The sequence below is a fragment of the Tetrahymena thermophila genome, assembly GCF_000189635.1.
Source record: "Tetrahymena thermophila SB210 genomic scaffold scf_8254718, whole genome shotgun sequence".
NCBI classification, from domain to species: domain Eukaryota; phylum Ciliophora; class Oligohymenophorea; order Hymenostomatida; family Tetrahymenidae; genus Tetrahymena; species Tetrahymena thermophila.
The window spans coordinates 95,545-113,648 of record NW_002476483.1 but is presented as its reverse complement, the minus strand read 5'-3'; the positions used below and the strand labels follow the sequence as shown (position 1 = coordinate 113,648).

Sequence of the window (18,104 nt, the reverse complement as noted above, 5' to 3'; positions counted from 1 at the left end):
AAATTAGGTAGGTTACTGTTGTAGATAGATACATAATAAGGAATTTATTAATATCCTAAATTGGATCCGAAAAAAGATAAAAGTAGATATATAATAAAATTAAAGAATGGAATATTTAATGGATATTATACTTAAAGAAAGAAAACTAATGGAAATTATCATTTGATAAAAATTAATTTGTATCGCAAAAAGATAAAAAATTGGGGATTCATGGAGATTAGTAGGGGATTTTCTTTACTTTTTAATTAATTAAATTGTCTATTTTATATTATTATTATTGTTATTATTATAAAATTATTTTATTTTTGTTTATAAATTATATAAATGTTAACATGACTGACTCTACTATTTTTTGAGAGAATTTGAAGCTACATAAATTTTTAAAAATAATTTTTTTATTTTTACTTATCAGTTTAATTTAATTCAAAAACATATTAAATATTTATTGAGCAAGTAATCTACCTAAATTTACAAAAGATAATTAAAAACACAGTTTTTTATTTTTATTTTTGCTTACAAAAAAAATATTTAAAATTAATACTTCATATAAAATAACGTAAAGATATTTAAAAAAATAATGTTATTTTTAATATTTGTTTATTAATAAGATTATTAATTTAGTGATAACAATACATAAACAAATAACAATTAAAAAAAGAATCTCAGATTTCTTAAATTAATTGTATCACCTAATTTTAAAAAATATTGCGAGCTGCAACATTCTTTTAAAACAAAAATTATTTGTATAAGATAGATTTAAAATATTTTAGAGTTAATGAAAATGATAAATAATGTTATTTAAAGCATTAACTACTTTCTAACAATTAAATTTATGTGAAAATAAATAAATATTGTTTATAATAGTTTACTTTCTATTTAGGTAGATAATATTTATTGATGAGTGCACGAGTGTTCTGGGAATCTGGGAATATTAGAAAATTTATTTATTTAAGAAAATTTATTTTTTAATTTTTTATAAGCAATTTATTAACTTACAAAAATATAAATGATATTTATAAATAAATATAAAAACAATAATAAAATTTATCTATATATCTATATTTTAGGTTAAAAAAATTTTTTCAAAATATTAAATAATAAAACATAATAATTTATTATTAAAACAGTTAATATTTATTCATCCCTTTTTCGCCACTTGATTATCTTCAGAATTTTATTTTAAATACAACTAATCTTTTTGATTAAAGACACTTGCTTATTACTTTTGATATTTATGATTCATTCATTTAGTTAGCATTACTATTATAAATTTGAGTAAATTTTAAATAGATATTAAATAAAATAAATTTTTTTTTTTTTAAATTATATATCTTAATTTACTCAATAAAAAAAAATTGGAATAAAAATAATAAATCAAATAAAAGATATCAAATAAACTCAAAGAACTTTATTGTTTTTTAATTAGTTTTTATAATAAAAAATACCACAATCCAAAATAAATAAACTCTTCTTACGAAAGGTAGAGTGTCAAACTTGAGAGATTAATGCAATTTGATAGACCAGAAACTAAGCCTAAAGCACCCGTTGCACGAAATTAATTCTGACTTTTTAAATATTGAAGAAAAAATATATAATTAAATAGTTAATTAGAAGGAAAAAATAAAGAAAAAATATGATTAATTAATAAATTAACAAAGAAACAAGAAAAAAAAAGCAATCATAATAAAAAGAAAAAGGATAAAGAGCTTTATTGTTTTTATCTTTTATAATTGAAAATATCACAATTCAAAACAAATAAACTGTTTTTACCCAACATTAAGTGCCAAATTTGAGAGATTAATGCAATTTGCTAAAGCAGAACCTAAGTCTGAGACACCCATTGCACGAATTTTATTGGCACTTTTTAAATATTAAAATAAAAATATATAATTAATTAGTTAATTAGAAGGAAAAAATGAAGAAATAATATAAAATAATAAGATTAATTAATTAATAATTAAATCAAAAGTTGAAAATTAAATGATGAGTTGTTAATTTAACAAAAAAAGATGTAAAAAAGCAAGCATGACAAAAAGAAAAAAAAAAAGAGCATTATTATTTTTATTTAGTTTTTATAAATAAAATAAACATAATCCAAAATAAATAAACCATTTTTACCAAAGAATAAGTTTCAAATTTGAGAGATTAAAGCACTTTGCTAAAGCAGAGCCCAAACATGATGCGCCCTTTGCACCAATTTTATTGGAACTTTTTAAATATTGAAGAAAAAATATACAATTATTAGAAGGAAAAAGTGAATAAAAAATATGAAATAATAAGATTAATTAATTAATAATAAAAGTTAAAGTTGAAAATAAAATGATGAGTGAGTTAAATTAACAAAAAAAGAAGAAAAAAAAATAAGCAAAAATAAAAATATCACAATCTAAAATAAATAAACTGTTTTTACCTAAGGAAAAGTGTCAAATTTGAGAGTTTAATGCAATTTGCTAAACCAGAACCTAAACCTGAGGCACCCATTGCACCAATTTAATTGTCACTTTTAAATATTGAAGAAAAAATATATAATTAATTAGTTAATTAGAAGGAAAAATGAAGAAAAAATATGAAATAATATGAAATAATATAAGTTAAAGTTGAAAATAAAATGAATGATGAGTTAAGTTAACATAGAAACAATAAAAAAAAGCAATCATAATAAAAAGAAAAAGAAAAATAAGCTTTATTTTTTTAAATTAATTTTTATAATTAAAAACAAATAAAATATTTTTACCTAAGTTAAAGTATCAAATTAGAGAGATTAATGCACTTTGCTAAACCAGAACCTAAGCCTGATGCACCTTCATCACCAATTTAATTTTCACTTTTTAAATATTGAGGAAAAAATAAAAAATTAATTAGTTAATTAGAACCAAAAAATGAAAAAAAAAAATGAAATAATAAAATTAATTAAAAATTATTTAATTTAACAAAGGAAGAAAAAAAAAGTAAAATAAAAAGAAAAAGAGCTTTATTTTTTTAAATTAGTTTTTTTATTAAAAATATATCATAATTCAAAACAAATAAACTATTTTTACCCAAGGTATAGTGTCAAATTTGAGAGATTAATAAAATTTGCTAAAGCAGAACCTAAGCCTGATGCGCCTTCATCACCAATTTTACTACCACTTTTTAAAGAATAAATATATAATTAAAAATAATAAGATTAATTAATAATATAAGCAAAAATTAAAAAAAAATAAAATGATAAGTTAAATTAGCAAAGAAAGAAGAAAAAAAAGTAAGCACCATAAAAAGAAAAAAGAACTTTATTTTTTTTAATTAGTTTTTACAATCAAAAATTTCACAATTCAAAATAAATAAATTGCTTTACTGAAGTTGAAGTTCCAAATTTGAGAGATTAATGGACTTAGCTAAAGCAGAAACCATGTTTGATAGGCCCTTTACACCAATTTAATTCTCACTTTTTAAATATTGAAGAAAAAATATATCATTAAATAGTTAATTAGAAGGAAAAAATGAAGAAAAAATATGAAATAATAAAATTAATAATAATAAAAGCAGCAGTTGAAAATAAAATGATTTGTTAAATTAAAAAACAAAAAAATAAAAAAAGCAAGCATAATAAAAAGAAAAAGAAAAAAGATAAATAAACTGTTTTTACTAAAAGCGAAGTGTCAGATCTGAGAGATTAATACAATTTGCTAAACCAGAACCTAAGCTTAATGCACCTTCATCACCAATTTAATTGCAACTTTTTAAATTTTGAAGAAATAAATTTAATTAATTAATTAGAAAGAAAAATGAAGAAATAATAAGAAATAATAAGACAAATTAATTAATTATAAAAGTAAAAGTTGAAAATAAAATGATGAGTTAAGTTAACAAAAAAATGAGAAAAAAAAGCAAGCATAATAAAAAGAAAAAGAAAAAAGAGCTTTATTTTTTAAATTAGTTTTTATAATTAAAAATATATCACAATTCAAAGCAAATAAACTGTTTTTACTTAAGGTAAAGTGTCAAATTTGAGAGATTAATGCACTTTGCTAAAGAAGAACTTAAGTCTGATGCCCCTTTATCACCAATTTTATTAAAACTTTTTAAATTTTAAAAAAATATATAATTAATTAATTAATTAACTAGAAAGAAAAAATGAAGAAATAATATGAAATAATAAGATTAATTAATTAGTAATAAAAGTAAAAGTTGAAAATAAAATGATGAGTAAATTTAACAAAGAAACAACAAAAAAAAGCAATCATAATAAAAAGAAAAAGAAAAAAGAGCTTTATTTTTTAAATTAGTTTTTATAATTAAAAATATATCACAACCCAAAATAAATAAAATATTTTTACCTAAGTTAAAGTGTCAAATTAGAGAGATTAATGCAATTTGCTAAAGCAGAACCTAAGCCTGATACACCTAAATCATCAATTTTATTGTAACTTTTTAAATATTGAAGAAAATATAAAATATATTAGTTAATTAGAAGGAAAAAAGGATGAAAAAATATGAAATAATAAGATAGATTAATTAAAAATAAAAGCAAAAGTTGAAAATAAAATGATAAGTTAAATTTAAAAAAGAACAAAAAAAGCAAGCACAATAAAAAGAAATGAAAAAAGATATTTATTGTTTTAAATTAGTTTTTATAATTTAAAATATCACAATCCAAAACAAATAAACTGTTTTTACTTAAGCTCAAGTGTCAAATTTGAGAGATTAATGCAATTTGCTAAACCAGAACATAAATCTGATGCACCTATTGAACCAATTTCATTTTAACTTTTTAAAAATTGAAGAAAAATATATCATTAATTTGTTAATTAGAAGGAGAAAATGAAGAAAAAATATGAAATAATGAGTTAAATTAATTAAGAAAGAAAAAAAAAAAGCAAGCACAATAAAAAGAAAAAGAGCTTTATAGTTTTAAAAAAATTATTAGAAATATGTCATAATTCAAAACAAATAAACTGTTTTTACTTAAGATAAAGTGTCAAATTTGAGAGATTAATGCACTTTGCTAAAGCAGAACCTAAGCCTGATGCACCCATTGCACCAATTTTATTTAGACTTTTTAAATATTGAAGAAAAAATATAAATTTAATTAATTAGCTAATTAATAATAAAAGCTAAAATTGAAAAATAAAATAATGAGTTAAATTAACAAAGAAAGAAGAAAAAAAAGCAAGCGCAATCAATAGAAAAGAAAAATGAGCTTTATCGTTTTAAATTAGTTTTTATAAATATAAATATCACAATCCAAACAAATAAACTCTTTTTACCTTTGTTAAAGTATCAAATTTGAGAGATTAATGCACTATTCTAAAGCAGAACCTAAGTCTGATGCACCAATTTCATCGCATCTTTAGTTTTAATTTTTTAAATTAATTTTTATAATTAAAAATATAAGAATCCAAAATAAATAAACTGTTTTTATCAAGTGTAAGTGTTAATAAGAAAAAAATGAAGAAAAAATATAAAATAATAAAAATTAAAAATTGATATAAAAATGGAGTTAAAATAGCTAAAAAATTTTTGTTTAAATACAAATCAACGAATAAAGAAAGAAGATAATTTTTATTAGAAAAATTATGTTTTTTAAATAAATTGAAAGTTAAATATATAAAAAATATTAATAATATTTATAAATTAAATATACTAAAGATTAAGATGAAGAACCTAATGAGTTTAAAGTGAAGATTTTAAAAACTTTTTTTATTAATTTATATAAATTTAAAGGATATTAATAAAAAAATTAGTAATTACTTCTTCTAATTTGTAATATCTTTTAATCTATTATATCATTTATTTTATTTTTCTAAAATATTGAAGAGCAATTTATCGAATTTAATTAATTAATTATAAATGGATAAAATTAATAATTATCAAATATTAATTTATTAATTTGGTTTTATGAAGAGATATCACTAAAAAATTAATTTAACATTTATAATTTAATATTAAAATGTGTATTTAAATCATCTACTTAAAAATATATATAGTAGCAATTAGAGATGGGAAGTTAGTTATTCATATTTGAAAAAATTAATGTTCTTATATTTTATATTAAGCTTTTATTAAAAATTTGCAAAATTTACTTTTGAAAAATAAATAAATATATTTACTTATACTAGTTAAAATTTTACTTTATTTCAATTGAAACCATAATTATTTATTTATTTAATTAAGTTGTCAATAACTAACTCATATAAAATATAAAAGTTAATTAAAAATGAATTTAATTATTTCAATAAGGCAATTTGCCCGAGTTGGTTAAGGGGGACGACTTAAGATCGCCTGGATGTAATCCGCGTGAGTTCGAATCTCACAGTTGCCAATATTTTTATTTTTTCAAAAAAATAAATATTTTAAAGTAATTTCGAAAGTAAAACATTTATTTCATTAAATAAATTTGTTAAAATATTTAATAATTTAAATCATTATTTTTTTTATGTTGAAAATATTTCTTTAAATAAACAGAACTTATTTGTATATTTTTTACTAAAATAAATAATATTAAAAATATTATCATGATTGGATTATATGCATATAGTTCACATTCCTCAAATAAATGCAATCACTCAATTCTAGCATTAATATTTATTTAGATATTTTAATTGATAATCATTTTTTCGAATTATACTAACTAAAATTCACTTTGGAAGATTCCAAACAACTGCTGCTAAAGTTGTAATTCTAGTTTTTAATTAAACCAATAGATATTATTTCAAGTTGTGGAATTTAAAGTTCATTTTAAGGAGGAGTTTGTGGATCTTCTTCATTTTCAAGTTTAATAGAAATTTAGTCTTCATAAAGTTCATATTATTTAGATTCGTTTATCACAGATTAATTGGCTTTGAAATTTTATTGTGACAGATCCAACTAGATAGTTATTTTTTAGAGTTCTTTTTCAAAGTTATTTTTTCCAACAGTTTTATTGATTAAATTTTAAGACCCTCCTCCTCCTCCTGCTGCTGCTTTCTTTTCAATTTTATCAAGACTTGATTCACTTTAAATTTTTCCTTTACTTCTTGTAATAGACCTGCAAGATACTACATCTCTTTCCTTAAGTAATTGATGAATATTTTTATTTTATTTAGAATAGATATAGTTATCTTTTATTTAGCTACTTATGTTGTTGTGCACTTTTTTCAGTTTATTAGATTAACAACTGTGAGGATTTAATTAATTAATAACATTTTTTAAATTATATTTTGGAAAATAATAAATGTAATTTTCTTAACTTTCAAATTTTCCTAAAAGTAAATCAAACTCATTTTCTTCAAGAATCATACACACAGACGACTTAGATTCATAATTTAAGATATGCTCAGCATTTTAGTTTTACCTTTAAGCAATTTTTATTTAAGTTTCTTGTCTATTTCTTATTCTTTCATAGCACTAAATATTATTATCTTTTGAAGAAGACCTTTTGAAAACACTTGCGATTCGATTCTGTTAAAGAATTCTCTCAATATTGTTTAACTAATTATCATTAAGCTGAAGATAAGGAATTTCTTATTCATTAGTAGTTACTGAGCTTGAAGGCTACTCCGCTACAATGAATTAATTTAGTGTCTCTGAATCTTAGCACATTTAAGGAACTATAATATTTTTTATTTTATTTTGATTTTGAATATCTTTATCAGAATATTCTCCATTTGAAAAAATTTGAAAGCTCCCTACATTATTTTAAAAAGTTATTTGCCCTGATTTTTTCTTAAACGAAAGTTTCTTCTTTTCAGCAGCAACTTTAGGAGATTCTAAGAAATCGTTAGTAATTTATTTAGATCTTTATACTTCATAAATATTTTTAACAGTGTCAAATTCATCATCTTCAACTGTTTGCTTTGCTCTTGTTTTAAACATAGTATATTAAAAGTATCTCTAATCGTATAAATCTAAATCCTCAAATTAAACTTCCAAAAAATCCAAAAAAGCTTAAGTATTATAAGGAAAATGTTCTAATGTTCCATATTTTTTATTTGTTCTTTTAAACTAGCTATTTCTCACTTAAGGCAAACTAATTTAATTAGCACCAAATATTTTCATCTTTTTTGGGATGAAATGCAAAGAAGGGCATTTTTCTATTTAGTGTAAATTGCTAAAGCAAGATTAACATTTAGAATGTAAATAGCTAATTTGCTCATCGTATCTTAACTTATCTTGCAAATAGATAAATTTTTCATATTGCAGCTTATCTTCTTTAATAACTTGCATAAAATCTCCCCTCTTTATTTTTAAAATCTTACTGAAATGTCTACTTTTAACACTTAGACTTTGTGTTTCCCCAGAAAAAAATGATTTTTCTCCAAAAGAATCACCCTGAATTAAAAAAAAAAATTATTATTATTTTAAAAAAATTTATTCAATTACTGCTTTTTAAAAATCAAAAACAGATTAATTTACAATAAATAACTCATTTTTTAATAAAAATACGGAAGGATTAAAATTAATTATCGATAAGAAATATTAATTTATGATTAAAAATCATTTAACTCCTTTTTTGACATATTTACTGGTTAAAAACTTAAATATAAATTGATAAAAAAAAATACTTGGATTTTTTAAATTAATTTTTAAAATCTGCAAATATTTTCAATTAAAAATAATATGATTCAAAATTTTTGAATAAAATTAAGGTTTTATAAAGGCAAAACGTTAAATTTTAAAAAAATGAATAGAATTATTTTAAAAATGAAAAAAAATAATTAGCTGAAAGTATTAATTGAAATATTCAATACTCTACTCAGTAAACATATGGGTTCTCTATTTTTAGCATGATTGCTATTATTTGATTGCTTATTGTAAATTTCGAGTTCTCCAAAAAGGACAAAGATAAGACAGCATTCTAGATTACCCTCTTCTTACTAAATTATAACTTCTCCTGGCGTAAGCTTTTGCTCTTTGATTATGGGGATACATTTGGAAAGTATTTCAAGACTGAAGTTTTCTTTGAGAACTTTGCTTTCTTTTAGGATTAGTTTATTGGATTAGATTAGAAGTTCTTCTTTAAGATTATCAGAAAGTTAAGATATTATCTTGTTTTCTTCTTATAAGTTCTCATCTAAAGATTCCTTCCAATAGTATCTGATATATATAACAAATAATAATTTAATAAATTTGTTATTTTTGTATTTGATTTAATTAATTTGTAAGATACATTATGTAACAAATTAAAAATTCATTTAATTTTGAGTAAAAAAATTAATTAATTAAAACAGGTGGAATTACAATTGAAACTGTAACCTAAATAAGTATGTTTATTTGTTTATTTTTCCATTTATTTCTTAATTCCTATTTTATTGTAATTCAAAACTAAATAAAAACAATGTTCTTTTTTGGTGGTATTTTTATTGTGTGTAATTCATTAAAATGTATGCATTTATTACTCTAAATACTCGAATATGTTTTTCCTTGTATTTTCGTCAATTTAATTTTTATCCATGTAATTAGCTATAACATATCGCTTTTCTTGAATTATTTTCTCTTTTGTAAAGAAGTCTTAGAAAATCTCTCCAATAGAATTCAGAGTAAATCCAAATACTATGCAACAGGTGATGATTAAAAAAACGCTTATTGAAACTTCTAATGGGTTAGTTGGTCTTATATCTCCATATCCAACTGTGCACATTGTAACAGTGATGAAATAATATGAATAGAGGTATTATGTATACCAAGGGGAGTCTTCTAAATTCATTTAGTTTATCCATGAATTATCTGGGGTTCCATCCTTCGAAGAGCTCTGAGTGGAACTTTAACTTCCTGAATTTCCATCATTGAATTCTAAAGAGACCCTTCCTATTATCAACCAAATACAGGCAAAAATATGAGAAATAAATACAATGTTTTTGATGAGATTTATTAATTCTATTAGATTCTACATCTTTCTATCAAATTAAAATTTCAGCTTTATCTTTTTAATGATCACCTAGAAGTCATTTAGCTTAAAAATAATAGGTAGCAAGAGAATTAAAAGCGCTCTACTTTATTCAATTCCACTAAACGATAAAATATAATATAAAGATGAAAAAAATATAGAGCAAATATCATAATAAAATGCTATCGTTGATTTATAATAACTAAATATTTCGCGTCTGTTTAAGCAAAGAATACCTTTTATGTAAATCGCAGTATTTATAGTTACAAATATGTCTAACACTAGGCACAATTAGCACAGAAACAAAATCTTTATGGAAAAAATGTTTTCGATATCTTCATTTATTGAAAACGCAATCAAATAAAAGAAATAGCAAACCGCTATGCTACTAATTTTTAACATTTGCCAAACATTCAAAATATAATTTTAAGGCAAAAAGACAGGGATTGAAAAGCTATTTAATAATTTAACAATTTCTACTTTGTTGCTTTTGATGAATTTCTTTTCCTTCAAAGTATTTCTATCGCTTCGCTGATAAGTACTTAAGTCATTTATTTAAGTAAGCTAATTTTAAGTTAATTGTTTATATAGCCTTATTCTACTTAAGCTTAGAAATGTTTTTATATATTTTTTAAATTTGATCCTTTTAATTAGTTCGTCAACTTTTTACCACACGCTTTTTCCTTCTTAGTGTAAAGCATCAATATTCATATTGCTAACTTGGCCATTATCAAAAGTCAATTCTTAACATAATTATTTCTTTGAATGATCAATATCTAAATTTTTCTTTGAAACTATCTAGAAGCTTTCCTAATTATTTTATACAAAACTAAACTTTTTAGCAGCCCTATGCTTTTGAAAGCTTTTTTGAACACTAGTGCGATTTACATCAAGAAGAGTGTGAGACCTGTAATAATTATTTGATTAGTTTTGAATTAGCGAAGTTTCTTTCGTTGGAAGATTAATTCTTCTTTCGCTCATCCTTTTTAAATATGTAAATTTTTTAAAAAATTGATTTAAAAGTTAATAAGCAAAATTAATTAATTATAAGTAGATTGAGTGTGGTTCAAAATTAGTTCTTTTTAAAAAATTTTTGATTATGTTAATTTAATTAATTTACAATTTACATATTTTTTAGATTATATTCATTTACATTTCAATATTACATTACACATCATTAGACAGACAGACAGACCCTTAAAGTTAAACATTTAATAAAATATAAATAAATTAACTTACATTCAAATAAAATAAAAAAAATGTTTGCTTTAAAAATTTTAATGATTACTAAATACCATTAAAATTTATTTTGGAATAGTTATAAATAAAAGAATTAATTTATACAAATAGTCATTTTAATATAGCTTAAATTCTCAACAATATTTAAGAAACCAATCAGAATAATTAAAAGGAATAACTAAATTTATCTTCAATCTTTAAGGATGCGAAAAAACAATTTAAAAATAATAATATTTCATTAAAAATTGCATAACTTCTCATAAATATTTCTATTTTATCAATTATATTTATTATTCTCTTTATATTAATTTGAATCTCTCAATAGTTTAAATATATTTTAAGGTTTAGGAGAACAATAAAGTTTGATAAAAAATTTATCTGAATCTTTTAATATGATGAAAAATATTTATAAAGAAAATGAACTGTAATAAATAATAATGCTAATAAATGCAAAGTTATTTAAATTTTAATATAAAACTTATCCAAATATATAAAAACAGTGCTGATACATGTAGGGATATATCGCTTAGTTTTTATGCTTTTATATTTATTCATTGATTCTTTATTTTAGTCCTTTCATCATACTGTTTTTAATAAATATTTGAGGCAATTCTTATTTTTTTGCAAATTTTACTAATTAATTTCTGATATTTTAAAATCAGACTGATTAATATTTTTATAAATTATTACTTTGAATTATATTTATGAATCTAGATTTTTACAAATATAAACCCTTATTTTTATGATATTATTTTTATTAAATATTTAAATCATATATTATAAATATTGAATTAATTATAACAAACATATTAAATATTTTGGTAGAGAAATTGAAGAGACTACATAACCAGGATTTTAAATTTGAATTATTTTTTCGTCAAAATTGTCAAAAATATTTTTATATTGCTGATATTATTCAACTCAAAAATATATTTTTTTATTTACCCCCTACTATATAAAATAAAAAAATATCTCCATAAATTATTAGAATACAAAATATTTAAATTAAACTTAATATTTTAATTTATATAATTCAAATATTTTATATTATTGATCCTTTTTCACCACCTATTTATCATAATCAGAAATTTATTTGATAGGCTACTAATCTTTTTGATTTAAGACAATTCCTTTTTTCTTTCAATTTTTACGATTTATTGATTTTGTTACTCCTTTTAACATAAATTAAGTAAATTACTAAAAAAAATGAAATTAAATAAAATTTTAAATTAATTAAGTATTATATATATTTCAAATAAAAATTTTAAATTAAATATTATATTTCAAATAAAAAACATTAGCAGAGTAAAAAATAAAAATGAATTAAATAAAAAAGCTAATAAATAAATAAAATAAAAGAGTTTGTTATATTATTTTAAATTCATATTATATTCAAAATATCTCAATCCAAAAAAAATAAATAAATAATTAAACTCTTTTTACTAAAGATAAAGTATCATATTTAAGAGATTAGTGCACTTTCTTAAACCATAACATAACTCTAATGCATTTTTATTACCAATTTTATTCCCGCTTTTTTAATATTGAAGATTAAAAAAATAAATAAATTAATTAGTTAGTTAGTTAGAAGGAAGTTAGTAGGAAAAAATGAAAAAAACTATGAAATAATAAAAAATTAATTAATTAGTTATTTATTAATAAAAATAAAAATAAAAGTTTAAAATGAAATAATGATGAGTTAAATTAACAAAATAATACAAAAAAATATAAGCAGAATAAAAAAAAGAAAATTAATAAAATAAAAACCTAATTACTTACTTACTAAATTACAAAAGTTAATAAGTTATATTGTTTTAATTTAATTTTTATTAAAAATTATCATAATCAAAAATAAATATTCTGTTTTTACGTAAGATAAAGCTTTACATTCGAGAGATTAGGGCACTTTCCTAAACTTGAGCCTAAGCCTGATGTTCCTTCATCGCCAATTTTATTACTGCTTTTTAAATAGAAGAAAAAATATAAAACAAAGTTTATTTATTCGTTAGTAGCAAAAAATAAAGAAAAAATATGAAATAATAATAAATTAATGAATAATAAATGCAAAAAATGGTAAAAAAAATAAATTATATATACAATCAAACAAACAAAAATAAATAAAGAAAAATAAATCAAATAAATTAATTAAAAGAGTTAGTTAGTTTATTTCATTTTTATATTCAAAAATTTCACATTCCAAAACAAATAATATGTTTTTACTTAAGACTAAGTTCCAAATTTTAGAGGTTTATGCAATTTTCTAAACCAGAACTTAAACCATAAGCACCTTCGTCACCAATTTAATTATCACTTTTTAAATATTGAAGAAAAATTAGATAGTTCATTAGTTAGTTAGAAATAAAAAATGAAGAAATAATTTGAAATAATAAGAAATTACTTAATTTGTAATAAAAATAGAATTTGAAATTAAAAAATAAATGAATAAAATAAAAAAAAAGAAAGTAATAAAAACTAATAAGTATATATTGTTATAAATAAATTCAATCCAAAACAAATAATTCATTTTTACCTTAGCTAAAGTGTCAAATTTGAGAGATTAGTGCACTTTCCTAAACCAAAACCTAAACCTGAAGCACCTTCATCACTAATTTTATTACTGCTTTTTAAATTATATAAGAAAAGATTTATAGTTAATTAGTTTATTAGAAGAAAAAAATGAAGAAAATATAATTAATAATAAATTTAAAAATTGAAAAATAAATTATGAGTAATATAAATATAAAATTAAATATAGCATAATCTAAAGCAAATAAACTATTTTTACAGAAGATATAGTTTCAAATTTGAGAGATTAATGCATTTTCCTAAACTAAAACCTAAGTTTGATGCACCTTGATCACCAATTTAATTTTAACTTTTTAAATATTGAAGAAAAAATGTTTAGATAATTTGTTAGTTAGAAGGAAGAAATGAAGTAAAAATATCAAATAATAAGAAATGGATTAGTTAATAATACTACCAAAAGTTAAATGAAAAATTATTTAAATTAACAAACAAAGAAAAAAACACAAGCAAAATAAAAATTAAAAGATATCATAATCTAAAATAAAGAAACTGTTTATACTTAAGATCAAGCATTAAATTTGAGAGATTAGTGCACTATTTTAAACTAGAACTTAAGCCTGATGCACCTTCATCACCAATTTAACAATAACTTATTAAATATTGAAGAAAAAGTATTCAATAGTTAGTTAATTAGAAGGATAGAGTGAATAAAAAATATGAAATAATAAGAAATAGATTAACTAATTAATTAATAGTAAAAGCAAATTTTGAAAATAAATAAATGAATAAACAAATATAAAAAATAATGAGAATAAAAAAAAGAAGAACAAATAAATTAAAAGCTAGTAAATAAATAAATAAAAAGAGTTCTTATTTTTTAAGTTCATTTTTATGATAAAAAATATTGCTACAAAAAGCAAATAAACTATTTTTACAGAAGATAAAGTGTCAAATTTAAGAGATTATTGCACTCTCCTAAACCAATCCCTAAGCTTGATACACCTTTATCGCCAATTTAATTGCTACTTTTTAAATATTGAAGAAAAATATAATATTTAATTAGTAAGTAAAAACAAAAAAATAAAGAATAAATAAAAAATGATATAATTAATAATAAAATTAAAAGTTGAAAATGATAAAATGAATATGATTAAGAAAGATAGAAAGAGAAAAACACAGACAGAATAAAAATAAATGATAATTAAATAGCTAACAGATAACAAATAGGTTTGTTTATTTTAATTTAATTTGTATCAATCCCATAAAAAATAAACTGTTTTTACTCAAGATCAAGTGTCAAAGTTGAGAGATTAGAGCATTTTCCTAAACCAAGACCTAAGCCTGATGCACCGATTGCATCAATTTAATTTTTACTTTTTAAGTATTGAAGAAAAATTATAAAGTTAATTAGTTAATTAAAAATAAAAATGAAGAAAACATATGAAAAAATAAAAAATTAGTTAATCAATAAATAATAAAAATTAAAGTTGAAAATAAAAAATAAATGAGTTTTATATAAATAAAAATGAAATAAAAAGACAAGAAGAAATATAAAAAAAAATAAATCAAATCAAAAACTAATAAAAAATTAAACTAATTGTTTTATTTTAAAGTCATTTTTAAATATAGCTATCTAAGAAAAATAAATTGTTTTTACGATAGTTCGAGTGTCAAAGTTGAGACATTAGTGCACTTTTCTAAACCAGCACCTAGACTTGATCCACCTTCATCACCAATTTAATTTTTACTTTTTCATTTTGAATAAAAATTTTTAGTTAAGTATTTAGTTAGAACGAAAAAGCAAAAAAATTATTAATTAATTAAAAATAAAAGCAAAAGTTGTAAAAAAAAATAGTAAATTTAACAAAAAAAAAAACAGAAGAAGAATTATAATAAAAAAATTAATCAAATAAAAAGCTAATAAATATATTAAAAGAGTATTTATTTTATTGTTTTATTTTAAAATCCCACTATCAAAAACAAATAACTATTTTTACCGAAGGTTTAGTGTTAAATTTGAGAGATTCGTACATTTTTCGAAGCCATAACCTAAGGCTGAAGTTCCTTCATCACCAATTTAATTATAACTTAATAAATGTTGAATAAAAAACGCAATTATTTAGTTAGAAGAAAAAAATGAAATAATAATATAAAAGCTAAAGTTGAAAATTAAATATTGAGTAAAATTAACTAAAAAAAACACAAGCTTAATAAAGAAAAAAAAAAAAAATAAATGAATGTTCTTAAATTTATTTTTATATTATAATATATCATAATTAAAAGTAAATAAACTGTTTATACCGAAGCTTAAGTGTACAATTTGAAAGATTAGTACACTTTCCTAAACCAGCGCTTAAGCTTTATGCACCTTTATCACCAATTTAATTTTCGCTTTTAAATTTTAATGAAAAAATATATTGTTGATGAGTTAGTTAGAATTATAAAAATGAAGAAAAATATGAGATAAAAAAATTTATTTAAAATAAAGTAATAAATATTTGAAAATTAAAAATTAAATAAAATTAACAAAAAAATATACAAGAAGAATCTAAAGAAAATTAAATCATAAAAAACTAATAAATAAATTAAAATTTATTGTTTTATATTAAAAAATATCATAATAAAAAAAAAACAAATAAAATGTTTTTACTCAAGATCAAGGGTCAAATTTGAGAGATTAGTGCACTTTTCTAAACCAGCACTAAAGCCTTATGCACCTTAATCATCTATTTAATTTTGACTTTTTAATTATTCAAGAATAAATATAGTAAGATAGTTAGTTAGTTAGTTAGTTTGAAGGAAAAAGAAAATATATAAAATAATAAGAAACAAATAAATTTAATTAATAATAAAAGCAAAAATTTAACATAAAAAATTAAACAAAAAAAAAGCAAAAATCCTAAAAAAATAAAAAATTTATATAAATAAATTAAAAGAGTTGGTTGGTTGTACTGTTTTAATTTCATTTTTATATTATAAAATATCACAATCCAAAACAAAAAAACAATCAATTTTACACAAGACATAATATCAAATTTGAAAGATTAGTGCACTTTCCTAAACTTGAACCCAAGCATGAAGCACCTATTCCACCAATTTGATTGCAACTTATAAATATTAACCAAAAAATAATTGTTAATTTTTTAGTTAATAGGAAAAAATATGAAATTATTAGAAACGAATTAATTAATCAATTATTAATAAAAGTAATAGTATATGCTAAATTTATAAAAAAACAAAAAAATAAATGAAATATAAACTAAAAAAGAAATAAAAATGCTTTTGTTTAAAATTCATTTTTAAATTAGCAATCCAAAACAAACAAATGTTTATACTTAAGATCAAGTATTAAATTTGAGAGATTGGTGCACTTTTCTAAACCAGAACCTAACACTGATGCTCCATCACAACAAAATTTATTATAACTTATTATATATTGAAGAAAAAATAAATATTTAATTATTTAGGTAGAAGGGAAAATTTAAAATAACAAGAAATTAACTCTAAATATAAAGGCTAAAGTTAAGAATGTAAATAGAGTTAAATTAATAAACAAATAAAAAATAAAAAAAGAAGAATTAATCAAATAAAAAGTTAGTAAATAAATAAATTAAAAAGTAAGTTAGTGATATTTTAAATTTATTAAATGATAAAATATCAAATCCAAAAAAAAAAATGTTTTTACCGAAGCTTAAGTGTCAAATTTAAGAGATTTGTGCACTTTTTTAAACCAGAGCTTAAGCCTGATGCACCCTCATCACCAATAAATTTTCCACTTTTTAAATATTAAAGAAAAGATTTACTTAATTCCTGAGTTAGTTAGTTAGTTATTTAGGAAAAAGTGAGGCAATAAGAAATTAATTAATTAATAATAAAAGCAAAAGTAGGGGGGGAAAAATAAATAAGTTAATTGACCAGCAAATAAACAAAAGTAAATTAAATAAAAGCTAATAAATAAATAAATTAAAGGATTTAAAATGTTTTAAATTTATTCTTTTTAAATATCACGAAAAGAAACAAATAAACTGTTATTACTCAAGAAAAAGTGTCAAATTTGAGAGATTTAAGCATTTTACTAAAGCAGAACCTAAGCTTGATACAGAAATTGCATCAATTTAATTATAACTTTTTTATGAAGAAAAAATAAAGAGTTATGAGATAGTCAAATAGAATATAATAAATTAAGAAATGGATTAACTAATAAGAAAAAAAAGTTGAAAATGAACAAATAAGCTAAATAACTAAGAAAAATAAATAAATAAAATCAGAATTAAAAAAATAAATCTAATTAATTTGTGATTTTTAAATATTGGAGAAAAAAAAATAGTTAATTAGTTAGATAGAAGAAATATAAATTCTTTAAGTTGTCTATTGTAAAGACTTATGCTATTTGAACTAAGATTAAAAACAGTTAACTTTGTCAAATGATTCAAATTAAGATAAATAATTAATAACCAAATAAAAATTAGCGGAAATTATAAATATTTATAATAAT

General features: G+C 20.0%; 6 protein-coding genes across 6 annotated transcripts in view; 2 read left to right on the top strand and 4 right to left on the bottom strand. All coding sequences in view use genetic code 6, as the record gives it.

Moving 5' to 3' along the window:
- The window catches only part of TTHERM_00808110 (hypothetical protein), a gene marked incomplete at both ends in the record, with an annotated part of 293 nt that extends 127 nt beyond the window's left edge, over window positions 1-166 (top strand). Inside the window, 2 exons of the mRNA XM_001012011.3 lie at window positions 1-82; window positions 142-166. The exon at window positions 1-82 is cut by the window's left edge and continues 127 nt beyond it. Coding sequence (XP_001012011.3) covers window positions 1-82; window positions 142-166 — 107 coding nt within the window. The remainder of the gene's footprint in view (window positions 83-141) is intronic.
- Window positions 167-1,166: 1,000 nt separating this feature from the next.
- On the bottom strand, window positions 1,167-5,015 carry TTHERM_000808109 (cyclic nucleotide-binding domain protein; the record flags this gene model as incomplete). The annotated part of the gene is made up of 13 exons (XM_012796554.1): window positions 1,167-1,260; window positions 1,476-1,565; window positions 1,771-1,860; window positions 2,119-2,208; window positions 2,411-2,500; window positions 2,735-2,824; window positions 3,039-3,128; window positions 3,335-3,424; window positions 3,626-3,715; window positions 3,968-4,057; window positions 4,317-4,406; window positions 4,657-4,746; window positions 4,945-5,015. 13 exons carry the CDS (start codon window positions 5,013-5,015, stop codon window positions 1,167-1,169), a joined length of 1,155 nt encoding a protein of 384 aa, XP_012652008.1.
- A 261-nt stretch (window positions 5,016-5,276) lies between these two features.
- TTHERM_000808108 (transmembrane protein, putative) lies at window positions 5,277-6,068 on the top strand (the record flags this gene model as incomplete). The annotated part of the gene is made up of 1 exon (XM_012796553.1): window positions 5,277-6,068. One exon carries the CDS (start codon window positions 5,277-5,279, stop codon window positions 6,066-6,068), a length of 792 nt encoding a protein of 263 aa, XP_012652007.1.
- Window positions 6,069-6,588: 520 nt separating this feature from the next.
- TTHERM_00808080 (cyclic nucleotide-binding domain protein) lies at window positions 6,589-9,850 on the bottom strand (the record flags this gene model as incomplete). The annotated part of the gene is made up of 3 exons (XM_001012009.3): window positions 6,589-8,289; window positions 8,709-9,054; window positions 9,357-9,850. 3 exons carry the CDS (start codon window positions 9,848-9,850, stop codon window positions 6,589-6,591), a joined length of 2,541 nt encoding a protein of 846 aa, XP_001012009.3.
- A 503-nt stretch (window positions 9,851-10,353) lies between these two features.
- TTHERM_00808070 (hypothetical protein) lies at window positions 10,354-10,825 on the bottom strand (the record flags this gene model as incomplete). The annotated part of the gene is made up of 2 exons (XM_001012008.1): window positions 10,354-10,408; window positions 10,515-10,825. The coding sequence occupies 2 exons, from the start codon at window positions 10,823-10,825 to the stop codon at window positions 10,354-10,356; spliced, it is 366 nt and encodes a 121-aa protein (XP_001012008.1).
- Window positions 10,826-12,164: 1,339 nt separating this feature from the next.
- On the bottom strand, window positions 12,165-17,720 carry TTHERM_000808069 (tetratricopeptide repeat protein; the record flags this gene model as incomplete). Its single annotated transcript, XM_012796552.1, has 17 exons — window positions 12,165-12,255; window positions 12,527-12,616; window positions 12,954-13,043; window positions 13,304-13,393; window positions 13,614-13,703; window positions 13,869-13,958; window positions 14,169-14,258; window positions 14,545-14,634; window positions 14,893-14,982; window positions 15,267-15,356; window positions 15,607-15,696; window positions 15,911-16,000; window positions 16,260-16,349; window positions 16,627-16,716; window positions 16,945-17,034; window positions 17,295-17,384; window positions 17,686-17,720. 17 exons carry the CDS (start codon window positions 17,718-17,720, stop codon window positions 12,165-12,167), a joined length of 1,476 nt encoding a protein of 491 aa, XP_012652006.1.
- Between the last annotated feature and the right edge of the window lie 384 nt (window positions 17,721-18,104).